Below are 26,425 nucleotides of genomic sequence, written 5' to 3' on the forward strand. Positions count from 1 at the left end.
CAGATAGCAGGGTTTTTGTGGCCGCCTGTTTGAAGTAATTCACCAAATTAATTTGCTTTTCTGGCGTAAAGAAAGCCACCTGAGCTGTCGTCCATGATAAGAAATTTATATATCAGCAGTAGCAGCTGGTTCAAATGGAGGCAGGATGAGCTTCTCAAACACATAATGGAGGTCCCATGCAGGTAATGGTGATAGTCTAGGAGGCCTTAAATTTTTGGCTCCTCTAAAATATGGCTTTAGTAAATGAGAAAAGATTGGAGTCTGTATTGTAATGAGCCGAAATGGCAGAGGCATGGATTTTGATGGATGAGAAAGATGGGCCTTTGTCAAGCATCTCAGTTAAGCATTTTAAATTCTGAGGAATATGTGGTTCCGCTGTATCAGTTCCTTGTGCTTTCAAGCACAGATTCTCTTCCATTTATCAGCATAAGACTTAGGAGGACCTTGGGTAGAAGGGGCAGAGGAGGAAAGGCGTAAACTGATAGGTTTTCCAACTGAAGGATAGGGCGTCCACTTTCCATGCTCACTGAAGGATAGGGCATCCACTTTCCATGCTCATCTAAGAGAAGTCCTTGTGCAGAATCTTTTCAGTTGATGATTTTTAGGAGAGGCAAATAGATCTATGTTTGGGCTCCCCCATTTCTCTGTAATCATGCCGAAGACTTGTGGATTTAGTTTCCACTCGTGAGGATCCATAAGGTTTCTGCTTAGTCTCCCAGAGTTTTGTTTTCCTGACAGGAATTTGAGCTTGAAGATGCATTTTGTAGGTCAAAGCTGTGTCCCACAGTGCCATGGCTAATCTGCAAGGGGGGTAGGAGTGTGTGCCCCCTTGGTTTATATACCACATGACTGGTGTTGTCCATCTATCAGTAGTTGCCCTGGATGAAGCAAGTCCTTGAAGGCTGTTAGGGCATTTTGAACGGTTAGCATCTCTTTCTGGTTGATATGTAGATGCATTTGATTTGGTGCCCATATGCCCTGAATGCATCTTCCTGCCATGTGGGCCCCCCAGGCAAAATCGGATGCATCTAAGGTTTGGCTGGCAGGGGGTAGAGTGAAGGACCGTCCCATTTTCTGGTGACAGGCCTTTGCCCACCATAGAAACTCCTGTTGCAGGCAGGGAATGAGAAGAATCAGTGTTTCTAGACTGTGTGAATGTTGACTCCATAAACTTTTTAAGTACCACTGAAGTTTCCTCGCATGCAGTCTTGTATATGGAATAATTAGGATACAGGATGCCATGAAGCCCAGAGCCTGCAGCATTTGTCTTGCAGAAGACTGGGTTTTTGCTGCCATAAGTTTGAAATAGTAGGTTGCCTTGGTTTGTCTGGCGGGAGGTAAGCCATCTGGGCAGTTGTATTCAAGCTTGCACACAGGAATGTTATCTTCTGAGAGGGTACCAGTTGTGATTTCTTTTCATTGTGTACCCTAGGCATGTTAGAAGCCTATTCAACGGCCAGGTGTCGTAGAAGAGTGTCCTTGTTTTCTGCTTGAATGAGACAGTCATCCAAGTAAGGATATATTTGAATGCTTCTTTGTCTGCAAAATACAATTACTGGTGCCAGGCACTTTGTAAAGACTCTGGGTGCAGTAGATAAGCCAAAGGGCAGTGCAGAGAATTGGTAATCCATTAAGCCAGCCTTGAATCAGAGGTATATTCTGCACGACTGTCTTACTACATGCAGGTATGCCTTTTTTAGGTCTAAAGTCACCAGCCAAGCATTCTTGCCCAGCATGGGCAGAAGCTGCTGTAAAGTGAGCATTTTGAATTTTGGAATGTCCAGGTATGTGTTCAAAATAGATAAACCCAGTATTGGCTGCCAGGCCTTGTCCTTCCTGGGTACCAAGAACAGTCGTAAAAACCTTGTCCTTTTTCCTGTTCTGGTACTGTCTGAATGGCCCCCATATCCATGGGGGAAGTAACCTGTTTGAGTCTCTGCCCATTGATTTTTTGGCAGATCTTGCCAACCATTTGTCATTGGCAGTGTGTGGAAATGGAATCTGTATCCCTGTGATACGATGTTTAGTACCGACTTGTCCTGGGTTAACTGCCAGTTTTCATAGGTTCATACTAGGCTATCTGCCCTAGGGCATTTATAAGCCTAGCCAGAGTGTGTGTGGCTTTCACCACCCCTTAGGATGAGAATACTATACCCATTAGTTTACTGTGCCTCTGTCCAGCAGTGACACAGAGATGATTCCTGGGGTAAACCTACGATCTCCCATCCACTCGTCAAGATTTCTCTTGAACAGAGTCAGTGAGGGGCTCTGCCTCACATGGACTGGGATTCTGTTCCATAGTGTAGGGAGTCTCTGGGTGATGAATCTGTCCCTCCAGCACGTCCTATTTATATCCGTGTTGAGGTTTAAGTCTCTTGCTCTCGTGGCTCTGGTGGATTTGGATTTTTTGAGGTGGAGCATGTCCATTAATTCCGGGTTGGACATGGCCTTGTATGTCAGGCACAGATCACCTCTGAGCAGACGGTATGCGACTGAATAGAGCTGGAGTTTCTTCAGTCTGACATCGTATGACATATGTTTGAGCCCCTTTCCAACTGCTACAGGTGTCGGGTAAGGTACATTCCGAATGGGGCGTTGTACTCTATCATTGGTCTGATAAGTGAAGAGTACAGGGGTACAATGACCTCTCCTGATCTGGATGTGAATCCCTTCATGATCAGGTGGGCAATGTAGAAGGTCTTCCTAACCACTTTGGCAATGTGAGTGTCAAAAGAGAGGTTACTGTCAACTTGGGTCCCCAGGTCCCTGATAATCCATTAAACACGGAAGAAGTTACCACCTATGTGGTAATTAGGGGTTACCTTGTTTTTCCCAAAGGGTATGACTATACATTTTTTGGCATTTAGCTTAAGGCCATGGCTCTGGCACCAGTTATCCATTTCTATGAGACCTCTCTGGAGGATGTCAGTGTCTGATGGAGTGTCAATTATGGTGCCCAGTTTGCAGTCATCTGCAAATTGTCAGCCACAATCCCCCTATGTTTGCCTGCACTTCAGAAAAATAAATGCCGAACAAGAGGGGGCCCAGGACCAGAGCCCTGTGGGACACTGCTCGTGACCGGCTTAGAGTCTGACATGGCACCAGCAACTCTAACCCTGTGTGTTCTGTCCTTGAGCCAGTTTGCAACCCATCTTGTGACATACGGGTTTACATCTAAGCTGGTGAGCTTTTCTATGATGCCCGAGTGGGGTATTGTGTCGAACGCTTTTGCTAGGTCAAGGTAGGCTGTGTGAACTGCCTTACCCTCATCAATGGCCTTAGTGACTGTTTCGAAAAAGTCGACCAAGTTCAAGAGGCAGGATCTGCCCTTGACAAAGCCAAATTGGGTAGGATCCAGTGTCTGTAGGTCCCCAATGTCTTTATTTATGAGTTCCATTATGATACTCTCCATAGCTTTGCAGACAAGGCTAGTCAAGCTTATGGGGCGGTAATTTCCAGGGTCTGTAGAAGCACCGCCTTTGTGGAGTGGGACCACAGTTAGCGTACGCCATTCTTTGGGTACGTATCCTGTAGTAAGGCTAAGATTAAACAGCAGCCTTGTGTGTGGGTTTAGTTCCTCATTGAGTTAGTGTAGCACACAGCCGGGGACACCGTCCGGTCCCATCGATGCTGTGTTTTTTGCTCTAGAGAGAGCAGCTCTCACCTGGGCATCTAAGATGTTTGGGAGGCTAGACTCTGGTGGGATAGATATTTCTGCTTTTGGGGGGGGGGGGGGGGGGGGAATTTGCACTGAACCTGTCTGCCAGTATGTTGGCAATGTCTGTGGGTTCAGTGATTTTTTTTATCATTTTGGACCAATTCTGAGCATATCTGGGAGTTTCCACCCAGGTTTCTAACATAGCTAAAGAAGGCCTTGTGATTGTCTTTTGTGTCATTAGCGATTTTTCTCTCAAAGTTGGCCTTGGATGATGTTATGAGTGATCGTAGTTTTTTGCTAGTATTGACTAGAGATGCCTTCCCTTTTAGGGATTTTGCTCCGTCATGTAGTAGCTTTCTCCTCTTATTGTAGAGTTTTATGGCTGGGGTCCACCAGACCGGGCGCCTGCCTTTGGTGGAAAGGGTCTTGACTTTATTAGGGATTGCTTGATCCATACATTCCTGGAGGTGCTCGTAGAAGGCATTTGTAAGGGTTTCAGCAGCGTGGGTTGTGGTTTCCACTGGCTCGGGGGCCTTGAAAGATACCACTCCAGTCTTAAGAAGTGTGAAGTTTGCTTTTGAGAAGTTCTTCACTGTGGTCTTTTTTGCTGGGGGTGGGGGCGGGATGTGGATCCCCAATGAGATTAAATTTATGGTCTGATCTCACCAATGAGGGATATACTTCCGGTGTGGAGCATTTTGACCCCATGTTTGTGATGATCAGGTCTAGTATATTTTCTCCTCTTGTGGGAATGGTGACTAGTTGTTCCATAGCATTTGAGTTTATGAACTCCAGGAACCTTTGGGCTAGGGTGTTGGGGCTTGAGTAATGTTCCCAGTCTATGTACAGCAGAGACTCTGCTGTACCCGTCAGGTTTCCTGGGAGCAGGGGTAAAGCATCAGGAGTTGGACTTTATTCCATAAAGACATCATCCACAACAGTGAACTACTTCTATGGGCACTGCACGGCAAGGAAGACTGATGTAATGGTGTCGGCTGCATGTTTTATACCTCTGACTACCTGACGTCATGGAAGAAGCGACAGCATCTGACGCAGAAATCCAAAGACTCTGGTATTCAGGCCGGCTGAAGGCTACCTGCAGGCAGATAACCCAAATGTGATTACTGCAACAGTGAAACACAAAGAACATACACCGCTCCTTTCAGTCCTGACTGCTAATCGATGTCAGAAAGTGAGGGAATTTTTATTTGAAGTCAGTGAAAAAACATGATTTATAAAATATTAAAAAAGGCTGAAAATCCCTTAGCAAAACCCTGCAAGTCTTTGTTCATAGAGAAAAGACGATGTCATTTACTTTTTGGCTCTTTTCCTTAGGTACTCCCTTGAAAGAAACCTACAGCAGAAGCACTAACCCAGGAATTTAGGCAATCTAGGGGTGCTACAGGGTAGCCTTATCTACTCCAACCTGCCCTGAGACAACTAACTGTGGTTCTTTCCTGACTTGAGAAAACAGGAGTCGAGGACGTCAGACCGTCAGTTTGAGGACTTGCACTAGAGGGACAAGGGTCTATTTCAGCATTTCGAAAATGTAATAGGTCGAATCACTAAACGTTGAAATGATCGACCCATTACATTTTCGAATGCCGATAAAATAAACCCACAAAAAAAAAAAACCTAAAGGGTGTAGGCAGGGGGGCAAGCCCCCCCTGCCCTCCCCACAGCCCCCGCTACTTAAATATACCAACTCAGAGACCGCACTACATTGAGAAACTGAAATCTCCCCTTAGAGATTTCCGTTTACCCATTCGATATTCTGCCCTTTCAGCTTTCTCGATGTGACAATATCAAACTCGATATTGTCCGCATTAGAGATGTTGATAGGGACCCAGGGTCAAAGAAGCAGTCTGCGGAACAAGGTTTGCCACAGCACTCCTTGGCAGCTGAGGCAATGAGGGAGCCAGGACTGAACCTGAAGAATCCAAAGAAAAGGTTTTTATTGCAAACAAGGGAAATTCAGTACCAAGCAACAAATGCTCCACGGATTGCCAAGAAGAACCTGAAAGGTGGACAGAAGGGTTTACTATTAAAAAAAAAAAAAATTTAAGAAAAACATCAAACCACATCAGAAAGTCACACATTCAAGAGGCAGGAATCTACATTCAGCATTATTTAGCAGTCACCATCTGGTAAACACAGTATTCACGTGACATTCCCCATATGTGGGTGCTTGTGCTCCCCACACCCCCTGCTAGTTAAATATTCTAACTCCAAGACAGCACTACAACGAGGTAAAGGGCACCTCGCTACTTGATTTACAGAAAAAGGGTTTTCAAAATTATGTTTTTTTGCACCTTTACCCTCGACCTGACAAGACTGTAAAGTGAGTTTCAGAATTTTGATTGTACAAAACATGAACCTGTAAACATTTCCTAGCATAAAACGGATTTTTATCAGGAAAACGAAGTGAATTGTTTTCAGAGACAGCCATAAAGTTGCAGTCTCCTGCTCCTCTCCTCCACACCAAGAGTTAGGTTTTACTTAAATGGAACCCCTTTTCACAGGAGGCACGGGGAGAAAAAGCACCTGAGGTCTGCTATCCAACTGTCATTTACATAACATTAAAATTTTGAGACTATATATTTTAAACAAAAAAATGACATTTCTGTATTCTAAAAGTATGCATAAAATCAGCACAGTACCTTGCCATACTTTCCGAACAGATTCTTCAAGTCCGCTGCTTTTGTATTTGAAGACAGACCACTAATCCATATATTTCGAGCTGAACCACTTGAGGCACCTCCTTATTTGTGAGGGAGAAAAATCTGTTTAGTACCAAGTATTCAATTCTAAAAAAAAGTCATCTCTGCCAGTCTGTACTAAAAATATTTAATTCAAAACATTCTTCAGTCTTAGGCTGAGAAATGTACACATAGCAAGTGCAACACAATGTGTGTATGTGTACATGTTTTATGTATTACAGACAAAAGAACTAACCTTTGTCACTTCACAGCGAGTCAAGGCTACAATTACAGCATGCTTTACACTGAAAGACATTTGTGCAATTTCAACAAGACCAGACCAATGTCAAACCATCTCTACTTTCAGAGCTTTCAGGTAACTGGAATTTTTATCTGCCTTACCCATGCTACAAACATGATCTAAAAATGCACCAGCAGAGCAGTCTGAATTATCCCTCCTGAAATCTAGTAACAAGACACTAACACACTGGCTACAGTAAATTATGTGGAATATTACTCTACAAGGGGACAAAACACACAACTGGCCTGAGCCCTCCCCTATCCAAGCCTCTAGAATCCAGGTTAAACAAATGCATTAAGTCTACTAAAAAACATTTATCCATCCACTGATCTGCCTGCATTGGAAGCTAGAAAAATCTGAATGTCTTAATTGCAGGACCAGTTGCAGACTCCTTTACAGACCATCTGGCCCTCCACAAGTGTAGGGGTTCATTGTCTACCACATGCTCAAACCCTTTGCAGTAGAAGACAAGGTACCCAATAACTCCACCATATCCACCTAACAAAACCCCTTATGCCACAGCCAACTATACAGGCCCCTTCTATGGCACCCTCAACTTAATCTTACTACCCCGCATGGAGTTGTGTACTAAGACAAACATTCTCCTGGGAACTACAATGATCCCTTCAGACTTTCATCCAGAAATTTCTAGTCTTTAATACAAACTCTCGACGAATTAGTCTACAATCCAACCAGGGGAGATAAAATCCTGGACCCGATATGCGACAGCTTTGTTCCTCACCAACTGCACCTTCTGGTCAAATCGAAACAAGTCACTCACTACAAAACAGGAAGCATCTTCCAATACTTAAGTATTCAGAGAGTATGCCAATGTTAACCTACAGTGACAACCCAGCTACACTCAAAATCCCCTTCTAGACTGAGGATACCTCTGCTTTACACAAAGTCTTACCGCCAGATTCTATGCACATGTAAATAAAGTACAGTTGTGTACCTATCAAACATAGATGTTAGAATGTATTCACTGTTGCAGTTATTCAACTTGGGTTATCCTGCTGGCAGGCTACCCACAGTCGGCCTGAATTCCAAAGTCTTGGCCCGGTGTCGGTTGCTGTTGCCTCTTCCCTGACATTAGTGTACCAGGGGTAAAAAAAATAAATATATATATATATATATATATATATATATATATATATATATATATATATATATATATATATATATATATATAGCGCACATGTTTTACTACTAGATGTATTACATAACTGCTACTACTTCTTACTTTCCTTTATCTACACTTAACTGTACATTATGCTATTCTTTCTGAATGTCTACTTGCAACAGTACTTATACTAATCAAGTCTAATATACTGCATTCTTATACTTTAATATGTGACCAGTTTTTTTTTCTTTTATCTTTTTTTTCTCTTACTGTAAATGTATTTGCATTTTAAACATGTATTTTTTTTATGTGAATTTCAACTGTTTGGAGCTTATCTCCCCGGGCCTCTACTGAAAATGGACATACATCCAGCTAGACTAGCCCGGTCAACAAATGTAAACTAAATCAAAAGATGCAGCCGGCCATTTTCTTCAGTTTTTCTTGCCCCAGATGTCAGGTCCCCCCAAAAGGGTACGCTAAAAATTATGCCAATAAAAAAGCATGCACTAAAATAAAACATTACCTTCATCTACAAGCAAATACACCACATAGGTTGTATAGAATAGAGAAGTACAGATAAGTCCCAGCAAAGAAAGTGGGACAGTGGGTGGGTAACCTGGACTGCAACAGGGAATACACTCTAACACCTACATTTATGGTAGGTACACAGCTGTACTATGTTTAGTGTTTCACTGTTGCAGTCATTACACTTGGGTTGAATCCCAAAGCTGAGGTTGGGTGGCTGGGCCTAAATAGAATTAGGAGTGGCTATGAGGCCCTGCAGAACTGCAGTGGCAAAGCCTGCTCTGGATTTAGAGTAGAGAGGTAAGTGCAGTGCTTTGAGTTCAGTGCACACTTTTACCAAGTTGCAGCCTCTAAAATGTCTTTGGTTGGTACTCCTCAGGAAGGCTGCTGAAGTGGCTGCAGCTCTGGTTGAATGTGGCCTAATGCCCTTAGGCACTGATTTGCCATGTTGTGCATAGCAGAAACGAATGCAGTGACCTATCCATTTTGAAATGGTCTGCTTAGAGATGGCTCTTCCTTGTGATCCTGCAGCATGCGCCATCAAGAGCTGCTCAGTCTTTCTGTCCAAGAAGCAGCGTAGCTGCCTATGTCCAAAGAATGTAGGAGTCTCTCGCCCTTCTGTGGGTTTGGATAAAAAGTAGGCAAATGAATGGTTTGGTTAAGGGCCACGCTGGACACTATCATACGCATAAATGTCAGGTGGGTCCTCAGCGAAACCCTGTCTGGATGGAAAATGATAAAAGGTTCCACAGCCATGAGTGCCTGTAACTCAGACTCGTCTTGCAGAGGTTATTGCTAGGAGCAGAGCAGTTTTCCATAATAAAAACTTTATCTCAGCTGTATTGGCAGGCTCAAATGGCAGCAGTGTGAGTTTTTCCAAAGACATAGTTGAGGTTCCATGCAGGTATTGGTGCTCTCCTTGGGAGGTCTCATTTTTGGCCCCTCTGAGGTACTGCCTGAGCAATGGATGAGAAAAGAGGTGGTTCCATATTGTAATGAGCTGAAATTGTCACCCCACAAGCAAGAGGTTCTCTGGTTCGATTCTCAGCTGGGGTGCCTTCTGTGTGGAGTTTGCATGTTCTCCCTGTGTTCGCGTGGGTTTCCTCCCACATTCCAAAGACATGCATCTGGAGCATTTCTCCCCAGGCCTCCTCTGAAAACAGGCTCTGTGGAACCTAGTCGGACATTCCCGGTCAACAAATGTTAAATAAAAAATAAATAAAAAATAAAAAATGAGCTGAAATGGCAGAGGCATGGATTTTAATTGATTTAAAAAGGATGGGTCTTTGTCCAGCATCTCAATTAGGTACTGCAAAATCTGAGGAATATTTGGTAACACCGTGTTAATTCTTTGTGCCTGGTTCCAAATGCAGAATCTTTATTTTTCTGCATAAGATTTTCTGGTACTGGGCCTCCTGGCCTCCAAAATAACATCCATCACGGCTTTAGAGAGAGGTGTGTTCTGAATGGCTACATTATCCGCCATGCTGCCAGATTTAGGGTCCTGCGTTGGCTGTGCAGGACCAGATTGTTTTGTTGGGTCAGTAAGTGAGGAATTAGAGGTAATGTCCAGGCTGGTCCTTGAGACAAGCTCTTTAGGATTGGGTACTGTGCTGGCGGGGCCAGTCTAGGGCAATCAGAATCATTTTTGGCTTCTCTTGTCTAACCTTTAGGAGTACCTTGGGAAGGAGAAACAGAGGAGGATGATGGAGCATCCACTTTCCATGCTTGCTTGTGATAAGTCCACGTGCAGAACCTCTGTAGTTGGCAGTTGTGGGGGGAGGCAAACAGATCTATGTCTGGGCATCCCCATTCCTTGTTATCATGCTGAAGACTTGTGGATTCAGTTTCCACTCGTGGGGATCCGTGAGGTTTCTGCTTAATTCGTTTGCCAGAGTATTTATCTTTCCTGGCAGGAATTGTGCTTGCAAGTGCACTTGATAAGTCAATGCTGTGTCCCACAAAGTCATAGCTTGTCTGCAGAGGGTTAGGAATGTGTGCTCCCTGCTTGTTTATGTACCACATGACTGTAGTATTGTCCGTCCTCATAAGTAATTGTCCTGGATGAAGTAGATCCTTGAAAGCAGTCATGGCATTCTGAACAGCTAGCATCTCTCTTTGATTGATATGAAGATGCCTTTGGCTTGTGGGCCATGTGCCCTGAATACATTTTCCTGCCATGTGGGCTCCCCAGGCATAATCCGATACATCTGTTATTGACTGGCTGTGGGTTGGTTGAATGGCTGTCCCTTGTGGTGACAGGCCTCCTGTTGCAGGCAAGGAAGGAGGGTAAGGTTTCCAGGCTGTGGCAATGTTGGAGTCCTAACACTTTTTAGATACCATTGTAGTTTCCTCACATGCAGTCTGGCATATGGAATTAGAATGCAGGATGCCATGAAGCCCAAAGCCTGCAGAATTTTTCTTTGTAGGCCAGTTCCTGCTAAATCTGGGAGGCTGTACCTGTAAGAAATCCTTGACTGTTTACACAGATTTCGCTTTGTCCTCCATTTTCTTCCAACACCTCCTCTGCTTTAACACCAAATAAAGTATCATGCTGTAATGGAGCATCTAATAATTTTTGCCTTAACATGATCAGGCAGATTCTGTTCCTTTAACCAAGCATGCTTCCTGATGACAGAACCCGCAACTGTGGCCCTGCAAGAGGCCTCCAGAGAATCAAAACCACATTGCAATATATGCTTTCCCACTTGTTCAGTTGCATGCAATAAATCCTGCATTTCCTTATTTTCTGCACAATCAGAATTAGTCAACATTTTCTGTTTAAGCAGTGACATTAAATATTGCTGATATTTAAGCATATAAAATTGACAGTTTAATGCCCTCACAGCCAAAGTAGCAGAAGTGTACCCCCCCCAATCTGTCTAGTGCCCTTGACCCCCTATCAGAGGGAATAAGATTTTTTGCAGTGGAAGCCTTGACCCCTTTGGGACCCTGAGAAATGGTTTCTGGGTCAGCAGCAGGGTTTTTATAAAGAAATTTGTGTGAATCCGGAACCCTGTAGTATCTGTCTGGTTTAACAGGGCAGGGGGGTAAAGTCTCAGGAGAAAGGCCGGACTCTGAAAATACATCATCCACAATGTCTAACACAGGGGGAATAGCAAGAGGCCTGTGCCGAGGTAGTAAAAGGAAATCTCTAAGCCTTTTCTTAGATTCTGAGTAGTCTTGACTCTCCCAGTGGAAGTACTCCCTCATGGCATGCAGAGTTTCCCCAAAAGAATAATCCTCAGGAGGAGAGGCTGAAGGGAGATTCTTCAGCATCAGAATCCTCATAGGAAGGAAGAGCATTCCTGCTGAGAGGAGGAGTCAGAGGAAATTGAAACCTGATCTGAAGATTCATATATCTGACTGTTCATATTGTGTCTCTTGCCTAGGCCTCAGGAAGGGGATGGGAACCCCTGATCAAGGTAATTAGGTCTTCGGCCATTTTGAGCATCTGTTTTTTTAGGCATGGAATTCTGTTCAGAAGAAAGCTGTACTTGTTTCTTTGTCTTTAGAGCTGCTTTAGTCTTTGCCTTTGAAGCTGTGGTTGGCTCAACATACAACTGTGTAGGCCTGAAAACACCCTCAGAAGCCGATGCCTGCCCAACGGCTCCGGACCCATCTGAAGGGATCGTTTTCAGAGTGTCCAATACCTTGAGTATCCAGAGGCCTAGTCGGCCCCCACATGGGAGTCTGCAACAGCCTGTGGCTCTGAGGCAGCGGGAGTCAGGGGCTGCGAAGAACCAGCAGCTTAGCGGTAGCCTCGGTTTTGACTTCTGATGCCTGTCCTTTTTTCTTGCGTTTTTTTGTAAACTCCGGTCATCTGCTTTTTCGACGGCACTATATAATTGAATCTTTGGCTAAAGTAATGAAAGGCAAAATCGTACAGACGCTGAACAGTACGTTGGTTAAATCTAGCGCGAAACCGACCGCTAGCAACGTTGTGATGAGGGCGTAGGCAAGGAATACAGTTAAGAATGAAAATCCTTATGAGGTATTTGCTTCCCACAAGAAATACAACTGTTAACTTTTTCTGACATCGGTCTGGAGCAAGAAAAAAAGTTTCCCCAATGGGGTACTTAGCTTTAATGAAGACTTCGGATCTGAAATTAGTCTTTGAAAATCTCAGGAGTCGGCCGACCAGCACTTGCAAACTGCTTTTGCTTCGGGCACCGCACAGCAAGAACGACTGAAGAAAATGGCGTCTGCTGCATCTTTTATACCCCTGGCGCACTGACATCAGGGAAGAGTCAACAGCAACCGACACCAGACCAAGACTCTGGAATTCAGGCCGACTGCGGGTAGCCTGCCAGCAGGATAACCCAAGTGTAATGACTGCAACAGTGAAACACAAACATCTGCAGACATGCATCTGTCCCCTTCAGGCGCAAAATACCAAATTTAAAAACACCCCTACAGTGGAAACCAAATAGAGAGACTAAAGAAACTTACCCTGAACAAATCAACCACAACCAGATAAAAGGCAAGAATATCTACTAAAGTGAAAAACAGACTTCAACTGTTAGAAACCTCCACTACTAGTGAGCAAAGTTCCAATTCCACCTCCTGCATTCTCAGGTCACACTTCTATCTACATCCCTCCTCTAACTGCCTAAGAACAAGTTCTGAAGGCACTAACCAAGGCCAAGAGTGCCAACTGGCCAGCCTGAAACAGGATTCTTTTAAAACACCTACATAGGCTGCTAAACACCACCCTCCAAAACAGACTGTGCCAGATCAATGGAAGATAGTTATACCCTTACACAAGGAAGGGACATAAGACTGATAATTATAGACCCATGAGCCTAACTAGGCTCATCTGCAAGGCCATAGAAATGTTTTTTATAAAATAAAAGGACATGTGTAACCCAGAAACACCAACCCAAGCTACTCAGGACTAGTCATGGGGAAATTCTGCCAGTTAAAATACGTACGTCCAAGCTCATTGAAACAATGGATAAAAGCAAATCCGTACACACTGCACACCTAGACCTTGCAAAATTGTTTAACAATCTAACATCAGAAATGCTCCCCAAGTGTAAATCCATACATAACTGGATGGGTAGCAAATTAGCTTACAAGCAGAACCCAGAAATCAAAGCGGGCAGTTTGACCTCAGAGACTCTTCACTAACAGTATACCACAGCCCCTGAACCAATAGCGGTGTAACAACTTACCATAACTTTAGATGTTCTTCTCTTCCATGTTGCAGTATTCATAACATTAGAGAGTGGATGCCTGCAGCACCACCATCCGGCCAGTACACCAAAGTCTTTGTTCCAGGAGGGTGGGTGTGACTCCCCTTACCAGGGCCATAAATAGATGTTTGGTATAAAAGTGACATCTGCACACACCCTCATCAGAATGCTTTGCCACATACAGTAGAAGTCATGCGGGTTTAAAGGTGCATCCTACCTGGAGATGCCTAGACTTGCATGTAGGCCAGGCCTAGGGTAGAAAGTAGGTTGTGTTGAGCATGGAGACTGGGGAGAGAAATGAACGTCCCCAGAGGTAGCCCACAGTGGGGTAGGGAAAAAAAAAAAGGAGGGAGTAGGTGGGACTGAATACGCCAACATGGAAGAGAACATCTAAGGTTATGGTAAGTTGTTTACACAACTATGCTATTGTCCTATCCTCATGTTGCAGTATTCATAACAGTAGGGAGAGTACCAGAGCTTTATGTTTGAACCTGGGTGGAGTTGTTTGTGGTCAGCCAGGCCTTAGAGGATTGACCTGGAAACCCCTGCTCTTGCTATGGAGGCCATGTCCAGCTTGTAGTGCTTGGTGAAAGTTTGGACTAAGGTCCAAGTGGCTGCTTCTAAAATGGAGAAATCATTGCCTTTGAAAAAGGTGGAAGAGGCAGCAGCTGCCCTGGTAGGGTGAGGTTTAACATGGCCCTGCAAGGATTTTCATGATGGAAGTAGCACAAGGTGATGGATTTGGAGATCCATGAGGAAATGGTTTGGAGACGGCCTTCCCTAGGGCTCTGTGACGGAAGGAGATTAATACTTTTGTCAGATTTTAATAAGTCTGGTTTTGTCCGAGTAGTACCAGAGTTACTTGTGTACCTCCAAGGAATGAGGTGTCCTCCGAGGAGTTTTGTGGATGAGGGTAGAAAACTGGCAGGTTAATAGTTTAATTTAATGAAAGTCCATTAACTACCTAGGGCATGAAGGAAGGGTTGGTCCAGAGAGCAACTCTGTCCTTGTGGAAAACAAGATGCCATAAGGGCTTGCATCTCCGAAATCCTCCTGGCGGAGGAGAGGGTCATTAGCAAAACTGTTTTCAGGGTGCATAATTTCAGGGAAAAGTACAGTTTTGTACCTACCATAAATGTAGATGTCCGAGAGGAATGCATCTTCAGTCTTTACAAGTGGGTTGTCCTGTCGTCAGGCAGCCCTTTGGTCGGCCGGATTCCAAAGTCTGGGTCTGGCTTTGGCTGGTGTCGCACTTCACCCGACATCATTGCGGCAGTTATTCGGGTATAAAGGCATCAGCCGACGCCATTTTCCTCTGTTTCTTGCCCCAGATGCCAGGTGCCCTCTTGGATGGCTAAATTTGGATAAATGCCTAAGTTTCCAAATAGTAGAGAGCAAACACAAAATAAGCATGTATGTACATATATACAAACAAATATACCATAATAGATCCCCCCCAAGCTAGCTGAAGATTGGCAAATACCCTAGGAGTACCTCAGAGGGGAAGGAGGGTGGGTAATCCTGACTGCAGATGCATTCCTCTCCGACATCTACATTTATGGTAGGTACAAAACTGTACTATGTCCTTCAAGGATGCATCTGCAGTCTTTACAAATGGGTAGAATACCATAGCTAAACTAGGGGAGGAGGAAATGAGAAAAGATTATGGTGTAGTTAAGATCCCTTGCAAAACAGCAGTGGCAAAACCAGCACGGGATCTGGAGTATAGAGGTAAGTTATAATGCTAGGCAAATACATGCACGGAGGTCCAAGTAGCAGCCTCTATAATGTCCTTGGTAGCCACTCCTCGTAAGAAAGCTGTGGTAGTGGCTGTAGCCCTTGTGGAGTGAGGCCTGATGTTCTCTGGAGTTTTCTTTCCATAGTAGGAGTAACAAAATCTAATGCAATTTCCTATCCATTTGGAGATTGTCCGTTTAGAAATTGGTTTTCCTTCCTTCCCGGTTGCATATGCTACCAGAAGCTGGTCAGTCTTTCTATTGTTTTTTTGTCCTGTCCGGATAGTAGCGTAATTGTCTGTGTACATCCAAGGTATGTAAGAGCCTTTCTCCCCTGTTCTGTGGGTTGGGGAAGAATGTAGGGAGGTGGATAGCCTGATTTAAAGAAACTCTGGATACCACCTTAGGCATAAATGTAGGATTTGTTCTCATGGACACTCTGTCTTGATGGAAGATCAGGAAGGGTTGCACTGCCATTAATGCCTGCAGTTCAGAGACCCTTCTTGCTGAAGTTATTGCCAGCAGGAAGGCAGTCTTCCAGGATAAGTATTGCAAGTCTGCTGTAGCTGCTGGCTCGAAAGGAGGCAGAGTCAGTTTTTCTAGCACAAAGTTAAAGTCCCATGCTGGCAATGGAGGTTTCCTGGGAGGTTTTACATTTTTAATTCCTCTCAGAAACTGTCTGAGCAGAGGATGCGAGAAGACAGGAGGATCCAAGCTGTATTCTGCTGAAATAGCTGATGCATGTATCTTGATGGAAGAATAGGACAGGCCTGTATGGTAGAGCTCCGCCAAGTACTCCAGGATGTTGGCTATGTTCACCAGTGTCACATCTTGCCCCTTTGCAGTACTCCAGATGAGATATCTTTTCCATTTTGCTGCATAATTCTTTCTTGTGGAAGGTCTACGAGCCTCCAGGATTATGTCTAACCCTTTGGGATAAATTTGGGTTAATTGCTGTTATGTAATGTTCCAGGCAGTTAACTGCAGAGTTTTTAGGTTTGGATGCAGGATGTTGTAGTTCTGCGTTAGCAGTAATGGGATCAGGGGCAGCGTCCATATTTGTTCCCTGGACATGCTCCTCAGCAGCGGATACCAATGTTGTCTTGGCCAGTTTGGGGCTATCAGAATGATCCTTGGGCGTTCCTCTTTGATCTTCAGAAGCACCTTGTGCATCAAAGGAAGTGGTGGGAATGCGTATGCTGTCAGGCTTTTCCAACTGAAAGAAAGGGAGTCCACCTTCCAAGCAAGTGGGTGGTAAGTCCTTGTGCAGAATTTCTTCAACTGGTGATTGAATGGGGATGCAAACAAGTCTATTTGTGGTAATCCCCATTTTCTTGTGATGGTTTTGAAGATGTCCGGATGCAGCATCCATTCGTGGGCATCTGTTGTAGTTCTGCTTAATATGTCTGCTAGAATGTTTTCCTTCCCTGGTACATAAATTGCCTGTAACTGAATGTTGCAGCTCAGAGCCACATCCCATAGGTCCAGTGCCAGCCGGAATAGAGGGTATGAGTGTGTGCCTCCCTGTTTGTTGATGTACCACATAACTGTGGTGTTGTCTGTCCTTATCATCAACTGGCCTTCTTGGAGAAAAGGTCTGAATGCCTGGATTGCCAATTTCACTGCCATCATTTCTTTTAGATTTATGTGCAGATGCAGCTGGTCTTGAGTCCATAGGCCTTGAATGCACTTGTCCAGCATGTGTGCCCCCCGTCCGAGGTCTGAGGCATCTGTCGTGATGGTTTGTTTTGGTTGACTTTTGCAGAAGGGCAATCCTGTTTGATTGGCAGGCCTGAGCCCACCATAGGAACTCCTGTTTCAGGCATGGGATCATTGGAATTTTGGTTTCTAGGCTGTGCTTGTGCTGGGACCACAAATTCTTTAGGTACCACTGTAGCTTTCTCATATGCAGCCTGGCATGAGGGACCAGTATTATGCAGGATGCCATGAAGCCTAGAGCTTGTAGCACTTTTCTTGCAGTCAGATGGTTCTGCTTTGTTAATGCCAAGAAGTAGAGAGGAAGTTGTTCTTTCTTTTCTGCAGTTAGGAATGCCATTTGTTTTGATGTGTCCAGCTCTGCACCCAGAAAGGTTATTCTTTGGGATGGAATCAGCCTTGACTTTTTTGTATTGACTGTATATCCCAGGGCTTGCAGCAGGTAGATGACTCTTGTAAGTCTTCTGTTAGTTTGTTTTTGTTGTCCTCTTGTATCAGGCAGTCGTCCAGGTAAGGATAGATTTGAATCCCCTGAAGTCTGCAATGAGCTATTACCGATGCCAGGCATTTCGTGAACACTCTGGGCGCAGTAGATAAGCAAAAAGGCAATGCTGAGAATTGATAATGCTCTGATCCTGCAAGAAATCTGAGGTATCTTCTGCAAATTGGTCTTATGGGGACGTGCAGGTATTCCTCCTTGAGATCTAGAGTTACCAGCCAAGACTCCTTGCCCAGCATGGGAAGAAGCTGCTGTAGGGTCAGCATTTTCAATTTGGGAACAATAATGAATGTGTTTAAAGCGGACAGGTCTAGAATAGGCCTCCATTTGTTTTCTTTCCTTGGAACCAGGAAGAGTCTGGAGTAAAATCCCTTTCCTTGTTCCATAGATGGCACCTTTTCCACAGCTCTCATTTTTAATAATGGAGATATTTGCTTTAGAGCTTCTGTCTTTTGAGTAGGTGATAGGTTTGGCATTCCTGGTTTGGCATTCCTCTCTTTTCTGGTAGAGTATGAAAATGGAACCTGTAACCTTGGTCTATAGTTTGCAAAATCCATTTTTCTCTTATAATGCAGTGCCAGTTTCTTGAAAATAAGGTTAGCTTTCTGCCCAAGGGTGCTTGTAGTTGTTCCCTGGTAGGCGGTACCACCGCCAAGTGACTGTGATTGAGTTGTTGTAGTGGTGGTGGCTGTATCCGTGCCTCGTTGGTTGTTACCCTGCCACTGGCGACCCCTGTAGGCACCCCTGGATTGGTTTCTGCCTCTAGAGCACCTATTCCTGCCTCTTTGTGGCTTAGAGGATTCCGGAAAGGACCAATTCTTGGAGGGCCAGTTCCTGCTAAACCTTGGAGGTTGAACTTGTAGGAAATCTTTCACTGTTTGCACAGATTTTGCTTTCTCTTCCATCTTTTTTAGTACCTGCTGTGCAGGGGAACCAAATAAATTGACCTTGTCCATAGGTGCATCCAAAAGCTTTGATTTGACATGGTCTGGTAATGCCTGTTCTTTCAGCCATGCATGCCTCCTAATAACTGTGCCAGTCATGGCTGATCTAAAGGAAGCCTCCAGTGCATCATAGCCACATTTTAAAGAATGGTTACTAACCTGCTGTATGTTATGTACCATTTCCTGAACATACTTTTTATCTAAAGATTCTTCAGAGGACAGCTTTTTAGTCAAATGGTCAAGCATAAACTCTTGATATTGAATCATATGAAATTGGCAGTTCAAAGCTCTAGCTGACAAAGTAGCAGAGGTGTAAACTTCTGCAAAAGGAGCCTTATATAAGTGGTGATGAGTGTCCGGGACCCTGTAGTACCTATCGGGCTTAGCAGGAGCCGGAGGTAAAGAATCAGGAGCAGTGCAAGCATCATTAAATGCATCATCAACAGAAAGAACTGGAGGTATAGCTAAAGGTCTATGTTGTGGCAAATGTAGAAAGGTCCTAAGCCTTTTTCTAGAGTCTGAGAAATCTTGGCCCTGCCACTGAAATTGTTCCCTCATAGCATGCAAGGTTTCCCCAAAGGAAAATTCCTCAGGAGGAGAGGCTGAAGGGATGGACTCCTCAGCATCAGAGTCTTCGTAAGGAGAATAAGAAGCCTCAGGAGGGTCTGAATGTTCTGAGTCATCAGAAGAATCATCTGCGGATACTGGCTCAGGGGGCTCTGCTCTAGGTCTCTTTTCTGGAGGAGGGAGAGAGGCCCTGTCAGGATGAGGCTGGGCTCCACGGATTAAAGAGATGAGATCCTCAGCCAAAGAAAGCATGTGGGAGCTGGTGCTGGGCCTGTGAGAAGGGGGCTTGGCAGGCACAGGTTTTGATGTTTTGGCTGCTTTAGCCCTGGCAAAGGCCTTAATAGACATAGCTGGAGGAGGCCTAGCAGCTCCACGTGCAGGGGTTGAAACATCCAGGGGAATGGTGTCTGATAAATCCTGTGAAACCGCAACAGAAGGTTGGATTTCAGAAGCAGTCTCTACCAGGTTAGAAGAGGCCTCGGTAGAAGGCATGTTATCGGCTGAACTGCTTGCTCGGTTTCGGCCGAAACAGAGACACTCGTGGTTTGCTTAACCGCGGTTTCGGCCAAAACCGCGGACCGCGAGTGTCGGTCCTTTTCTTTGCGTTTTTTGGTAATTTGCGTAGTCGGAGGATCTGACGGCATAATGTAGGCAAAATCGGAGCCGAAAATCTGTTCAGCAAAGTCCGACCGACGTCTAAGCGTCAGTCGGTTAAAAGAAGCACAGGCTAGACAAGCTGCTACGTCGTGGTCTGAGCCTAAACAATGTATGCAATAGGAGTGGAAATCTTTATGAGGTATTTGTTTCCCACAAGATAAACAGTTATTAACTTTCTCTGACATCGGCTGAGGCAAGAAAGAGTCCCCAACGGGGTACTTAGCTTTAGAGAAGTCTTCGAAGTAGTATTCGGTAGTAGTAATCTCTGGATCTGACCGACCGGCACTTGCGAACAGCTTCTGCTTCGGGCGCCACGCGGCAAGAAAGACTGAGGAAAATGGCGTCGGCTGATGCCTTTATACCCGAATAACTGCTGCAATGACGTCGGGTGAAGTGCGACACCAGCCAAAGCCAGACCCAGACTTTGGAATCCGGCCGACCGAAGGGCTGCTTGACGACAGGACAACCCATTTGTAAAGACTGCAGATGCATCCTTGAAGGACATCAGCTGGTTCAAGAGGAAGCTAGTTTTTCTAATACGAAATGGAGGTCCTAGGAGGGGGGAGTAGGTCTCCTGGGGCGTCTGATATGAAGGACTCCCTTCAGAAACAGCTGGATTCTAGCCTGGGTGACAGATGAAATGGGTAGACAAACAAATGGCAGATGTGAACTTTGTGGAACCGGTCCCTAGGAGACCCAACGTGTCCTGAGTTTCCCACACCTTTCGACAAACTAGGTCCAGGAGCTCGAACGGGGGAGAAACCCAAGAGGCGGAGGGGTTGGGAACCAAAGGCCTTCAGGAACACAGACTCCTCCTCGCCTCTCTCAGTATTTCCAAGATATATGAAAAAGATAGTCAGAAGACTACTTAGGGGATCCCTAGACTCAGAGGTCAGTGTCAGATGTGAGGGACTCATCTTGGGAGTCCATGTGCTTCCTATGGCACACTTTTTGGGTGGCTCCTCAGGAAAAAACCTGGGGAGGCTTCAGAAAGCTGGGGACCACTCATGGCGGTATCCTGAGGCCTTAGGTCTCTGCTGTCCCTAGACAGAGGGTGATCAGATACCAATATCGGTGCTGGAGGGGGGGGAAGAGTGTCGGTACCCTAGAATGCGGCTGACGACCTGGCCAGCACACACTCCTCGACCTCGAAAGCTGATCCCACTGGCTCCGAAGGTAGACTAACCACAGGAGACTACCTCTGAGCAGAGGAAATAAGGTCAGAAGCCGGTGTCTGGTCCACGCTCACCCGAGCCAAAGCGCAGAGAGGAAGGCTCGGAGCCGAAGATACACAGATACCTCCCTCTCTGCTCCAACTGGCAAGCTGTGGACCCTATACCCTATGGACGGCACCAACAGTCAGAGCAGAGATGTCAGAAGGGTCAACTGGAGCCGATAAAAGTCAGACAGAACAGACAGCTCTGGCTCCAAAGAAAGGTCTGGAGGAGGAAAAGCCTAAGATGAAGGGGAGGACAGGCTCTGAAGCCAATTGGGCAGGAGCCAAAACCAATTTAGCCAGCACAGATGACTGAAGCAGTTTCTTCACTATCAACATAGTCATCAGAGAGCCCTAGAGGATCTAGAGGACATGGTCGGGGATCTGGATCTCCCTATAGAGGGAGACCTATGAGTCGGGGAGACTGGTCGAAAAACTGGAGACGGCCTCCGAACTGACACATCTGACCTCGGCTCCAATAAACCTGGAACCGATGTAGACAGAATCGAAACACCGTCGACTGAAGTCAGTGAAACCAAAGCAATAGTAGTAATTTTCTCCGGTGGCTCAGAGGAGACTGAGCTGGAGAGCGCTTCTTAGATGATTATCCAACTTTTTATCTGATTTGGAAGGAGACTACTTTTAACCGGAGGATCTCTCCAAATCCTCTTCAAAAGATGGTTTCAAAAATCTCAAAATCAGCTTGTTCTTCCTCTCTTGCAGCAGGCGGGGGCTGAAAGCACGACAGAAGCAGGATTCCGGCAAATGAATAGCCCCTAAGCAATACACACATACAGAATGCCCATCTGTCAGACATTTTGTTACACAACACACTTTTTGAAGCCCGAAGGCCTGTGCTCTTTAGACTCCTTGGACATGTCGAGACAAGAACACACACACGGGGGAAAAACGGTAGGGGAACCTTCACGGAGAAGAAGCGCAGGAAACTAGCGCCTCTAACTCAAACGGCCTAGAGACTGCGAGGTAACCACAGGGAGGACTAGGTCCTCCAAGTTACAGGCCTAGCCCAGGAAAAACCAACAGGGGAACAGTCACACCACAAGAAAAATGCTGCCACAGGGGATTAAACTGGTCAATCAGAACAAGAACAGGAAAAAAAAAAAAAAAACAAGGGAGGACTAGGTTCTCTAACGGAAACGGGCCTAGCCCGTAAACACCAGGTAAAATGGGATACCAGAAAGGTTCACTAAACTGCTAAAAGTAAAAACACACACACACTAGCTATTAAAATAGCATTTGGAGCTAGTAAACTGAACAAATAGTATAAAAATTGTACTTCGCCACTGCCAAGAGCGAGACCATGTCCGAGCAGCAAACAAGATCTGGGGAATAGGCGCATTGCAGCATGGGATACCTCTTAGCCAGGAGCCAATTGAAGACTTCAAGCTAGAGTACGACCGAGGTTCAGCTCCAAACCCACAGGTAAGAATGTAGGCGAGATAGGACTACATAACATCTCATGTTAGTTAGTAAGTCAGGCATAAAAGGAGGCAGCAGACGCCATTGCCTCAGTTTTCTTGCCTTAACTGTCAGGAGCCCCCAAAAGGCGGCTAATCCAGGAATGGTAGCACCCTGGACGCATCATACAAAAAATAAAAATCCATAGTCTGTGCCTTAGGGAAAAAAAGAGGGAATAGAGGGTGGGAAACCAGGACTGCAACAATTACATTAACACCTACATTTATTATAAGTGTACACAACTGTACTATGTTCATGTTGCACTGTTGCAGTCCTCCATACGGGTAGATTCCCAAAGCCCAGTAAGAAGACAAGGGGAGGGGGTCAGATTAAGGAGCAAGGAGGCCATGCAAAACTGCAGAGGCAAAGCCAGCCCTGGATTTAGAAAACAAATGCTTTGTGAAAGCATGGACAGAAGACCAAGTAGCTGCTTCCAAAATGTCCTTAGTAGGCACACCTCTCAGAAAGGCTGCAGAGGTAGAGGCTGCTGTAGTAGAATGGGTCCTAATACCCTGAGGGGGAACCTTTCCATGCTGCAGGTAAAGGTGAATACAATGAGAAATTAATTTGGAGATGGTTTACTTTGAAATAGCTTTACTCTCAGCCCCAGGAGCAAAACTAACCAACAAGTACTCAGGTTTTCGAAAGGATTTAGTCCCAAGTAAAATCTCAGCTGTCTATGGACATCAAGAGTGCAGAATCTTTTCCCCTTTATTTTGGGGATTGTTGAAAAATGTAGGCAGGATTGTTTGAGAGAAACCTGATCAGAGTGAAAAATAATTAAAGGTTCTACTGCCATTTAGGCTTGCAGCTCCGATACCCTTCTAGATGAAGTAATAGCTCAAAGGAAAGCAGTATTCCAGGATAGAAACTTCACATCTGCAGAAGAAGCTAGTTCAAAGGGAGGCAGAGTAAGTTTTACCAGGACAAAATTAAGATCCTAAGGAGGAGCTCTTCTGGGAGGTCCAAGATTACTAGCTCCACACAGTTTCACAAAGGAGCGAGAAAAAATGGGTTGCTCAAAAAGAACAATGAGCCGAAATTGCTGAAAAGTGAATTTTGATTGAAGAAAAAATCCACCATTAAGCAATCCTGCTAGGTAGTCAAGAATGAGTGAAAGAGAAGGATGAGAAGAGTCTTCTCCTTTAGCCAGCATCCAAGAGGAAAATGTCTTCCATTTATCTGCATAGGATTTTCTGGTGCTAGACCTCATGAAGAACTTCAACCACCTGTTGGGAAAGATTTAAAGTATTAGCCAGGCAGTTAAATGCAGAGTGAAGAGGAGGATGAAGGAACTTTCCCCCTCCTTGAACCAACAGCTATGGTTACCAGGGGAAAATGTCAAGGCTGAGCCTGGGAAAGGCTGCAAAGGAGGGAATACCAATGATGCCTGGGCCAATCTGGAAGCATCAGAATAGCCTTTGGTTTTTCGCCCCTTATCTTTAGCAGCACTCTGGGAAGAAGATGCAGAGGAGGGAATGCATAAACTGAGAGATTTATCCATGGGAAGGACAACACATCCACCCTCCAAGCTTGTGAAACTCCCTAGTGCAGAAGGTTGGATGGAGATAACTGGTGTGAGAGAAGAAAAGATCCACTTGGAGTGCCCCAATGCTAAGTGATGCGATGGAAAATGATCTTGTTCAGTTGCCACGTGTGAGGATCCAGAACATGTCTGCTCAAATGATCTGCCAAGGAGTTTAGCCTCCGTGCAAGATAGTGGGCTAATAGATGTAAGCTGCTATGGACCACAGTCTCATGCTTTGCCTGCACAAGAGGTTAAGAGAGCCCCCCCCCCCGCTTGTACCACATGACTGTGGTATTGTCCATCCTGATTAGCAGAGTCCCAAGGTAGGGTAGGTCCTTGAAAGCCAGCAAGGCCTTGTAACCTTGATTTACTATACTGAGCACCCATTTCTCTGTAATGGTAGACCATACCTCTGCGAACCTGGCTAAACCTTCCCCCCACAAAGGAAACCCAGGGTCCGCAGAGATGGGCACAAGGAGGCCGGAGTCACTGAGAATGCTTGCTTTGGGAAGCTGGCTTAGAACTCAGATTTAGCAGAAGAATGCCATTGTTCAGCCCATTGAGGGGCAGAAGCCTGCAGTCTGGAATATCTGAAACCCCTAGGCCTAGAGCAACCCTGCTTGTCAGATCAGGGAAAGACCAATTCTTGGAAGGATAATGCCTACTAAACAGAGGCGGCTGAACCTGAAGGAAATCTTTTACAGCTTGCATAGATTTTGCCTTATCTTCCAACTTTCAGTATCTCAGCCTTATTACCAAAATGATTGTCCTTGTGCAAAGGAACATCCAGCAATTTAGACAACTGGTTCAGAAAGAGGCTACTTCCTGAGCCAAGCATGCCTTCTAATTACAGAAACAGTGGCTGCTGCTCTGCAGGAAGCCTCCAAAGTGTCAAAATCACAATGAAGTGAATGCTTATTCTGAAGTGGCAGAATTCAGCAAGTCTTGCAAATATTTTTCCATCACGGAAGGAATCTTTTCTGTCATGGAAAGAATCTCTCCAAGTTAATAGCCTCAAACGTATGCTGCTGATACTTATGTGAAAAAGAATTCACGTATCTACCTGTCCAAGGCCCTAGATTCCTTATCAGAAGGCATATGGTTTCTAGCAATAGTAGCCTCAACACCCTTGGGGTCTTGAGAAATAATTTCTGGATAAGTAGGGTTTCTGAAAAGGAATTTATGAGATTCAGGAACCCTGTAATATCTTGTCTGGTTTTCTGGGGGCAGGAGAAACAATATTAGGAGTTTCCATGAAAACATCATCCGCAACTTCCAAAACTGGAGGTATAGCCAGAGACTTGTGCAGAGGCAAATCTAAAAATTCCCAGATTCTTTTCTTAGACTGTGGAAAATCCTGACATTCCCATTTAAAATGCTCCCCAAGAGTATTCAAGTATCCCCAGAGGAAAAATCTTCTGGAGGGGAGGCAGAAGTCCTCAGCATCAGAATCCTTAAAGCCAGAAAAAGGTTGAAAAGTTTCTTCACCAGCAGACATACCGGAAATCACAGAATCGGAGACAGACAAAACATCAAGATGATAATTCCCTAGACCTCTTGGGGGGGGGGGGGGGGGTGAGAGCCCCTAATCAGGGAAAGATCACCAGCCATCTTTACCAACTGGGACTAAGGTAAAGGAGGGGAGGCAGACGGCTGCTTGTGAAGTTTGCGGCTGGAAGGCTGGAGGGACTCGGAAGGCCAAGCAACTGCAGAAGTCTGAGCTAAGGTAGTCTGTCTAGTTCTGGTCTCATGCCGAAGAGGCAGCGTCAGAAGCAGATGCCTGCAAAAGCGGCTCTGGACCCGTCTGAGGTGGCAACAGGCGGAGGTGTCTGAAGACATGGAGGACTCCGTAAAGGTCTCTGCGGAGGCTTGCAGCTGAAAATCTGCAGACTACAGAGGCTGCGAAAGCACCTGACTACCACTGTGCTGACTACCAATTTCACCAGTGCGTCGTCAGTAGATTTAACCCTAGGCCTGTCGCGGTCCTTGTCTTTGCGTTTCCTAGGAAGATCTGAAGACATCATACCGATGAACTTGAGGCCAGACTCCTAAATTCTTATACAAAATCTTAGCTCTACGGCGTATGGTACGCGGGTTAAAGGAAGCACAGATATCGCAGTTAGGGACGTCATGCTCAAGGCCCAAACAAGTTATACAATAGGAAATCACAGTACGGAATCTATTTTCCACAAGCAAGACAGTTAACTTTCTGATATTCGTTAAAAGCAAGAAAAGAGGATCCCCAACAGGGTACTTATCTGAAGCTGCCTTCAACTTGATAGTCGGAAAGCGAAAAGTACAGTTTTGTACCTACGATAAATGTAGATGTCCGATAGATATGCAACTGCAGTCAGAACATATGGGTTGTCCTGCCTCAGGCAGCCCTCGGTCGGCCGGATTCCAAAGTCTGGGTCCGACGTCGGCTGATGTCGCATTTCTCTCCAACTTCAGAGCGGCTGGAGTACATAAGCATCAGTCGACGCCATCTTCAGTGTTTCTTGCCCCAGATGCCAGGTGCCCTCCAAGGAAGGCTGTAATCAAACTGGAAGAAAAACAGATTTCCAGACAAATAAATAAGC

General features: G+C 45.3%; 1 protein-coding gene across 7 annotated transcripts in view; it reads right to left on the bottom strand.

Annotated features, from left to right (window-relative positions):
- Nucleotides 1-26,425, bottom strand: part of SLTM (SAFB like transcription modulator) — a 738,342-nt gene that overhangs the window by 520,633 nt on the left and 191,284 nt on the right. For all 7 annotated transcript variants that reach the window (XM_044078891.1, XM_044078894.1, XM_044078888.1 and 4 more), the window contains exon 9: nt 6,319-6,419. In XM_044078891.1, coding sequence (XP_043934826.1) covers nt 6,319-6,419 — 101 coding nt within the window. The remainder of the gene's footprint in view (nt 1-6,318; nt 6,420-26,425) is intronic.

The sequence above is a fragment of the Protopterus annectens genome, chromosome 7.part1 (genome assembly GCF_019279795.1).
Source record: "Protopterus annectens isolate FY-2018-M chromosome 7.part1, PAN1.0, whole genome shotgun sequence".
NCBI lineage: Eukaryota > Metazoa > Chordata > Ceratodontiformes > Protopteridae > Protopterus > Protopterus annectens.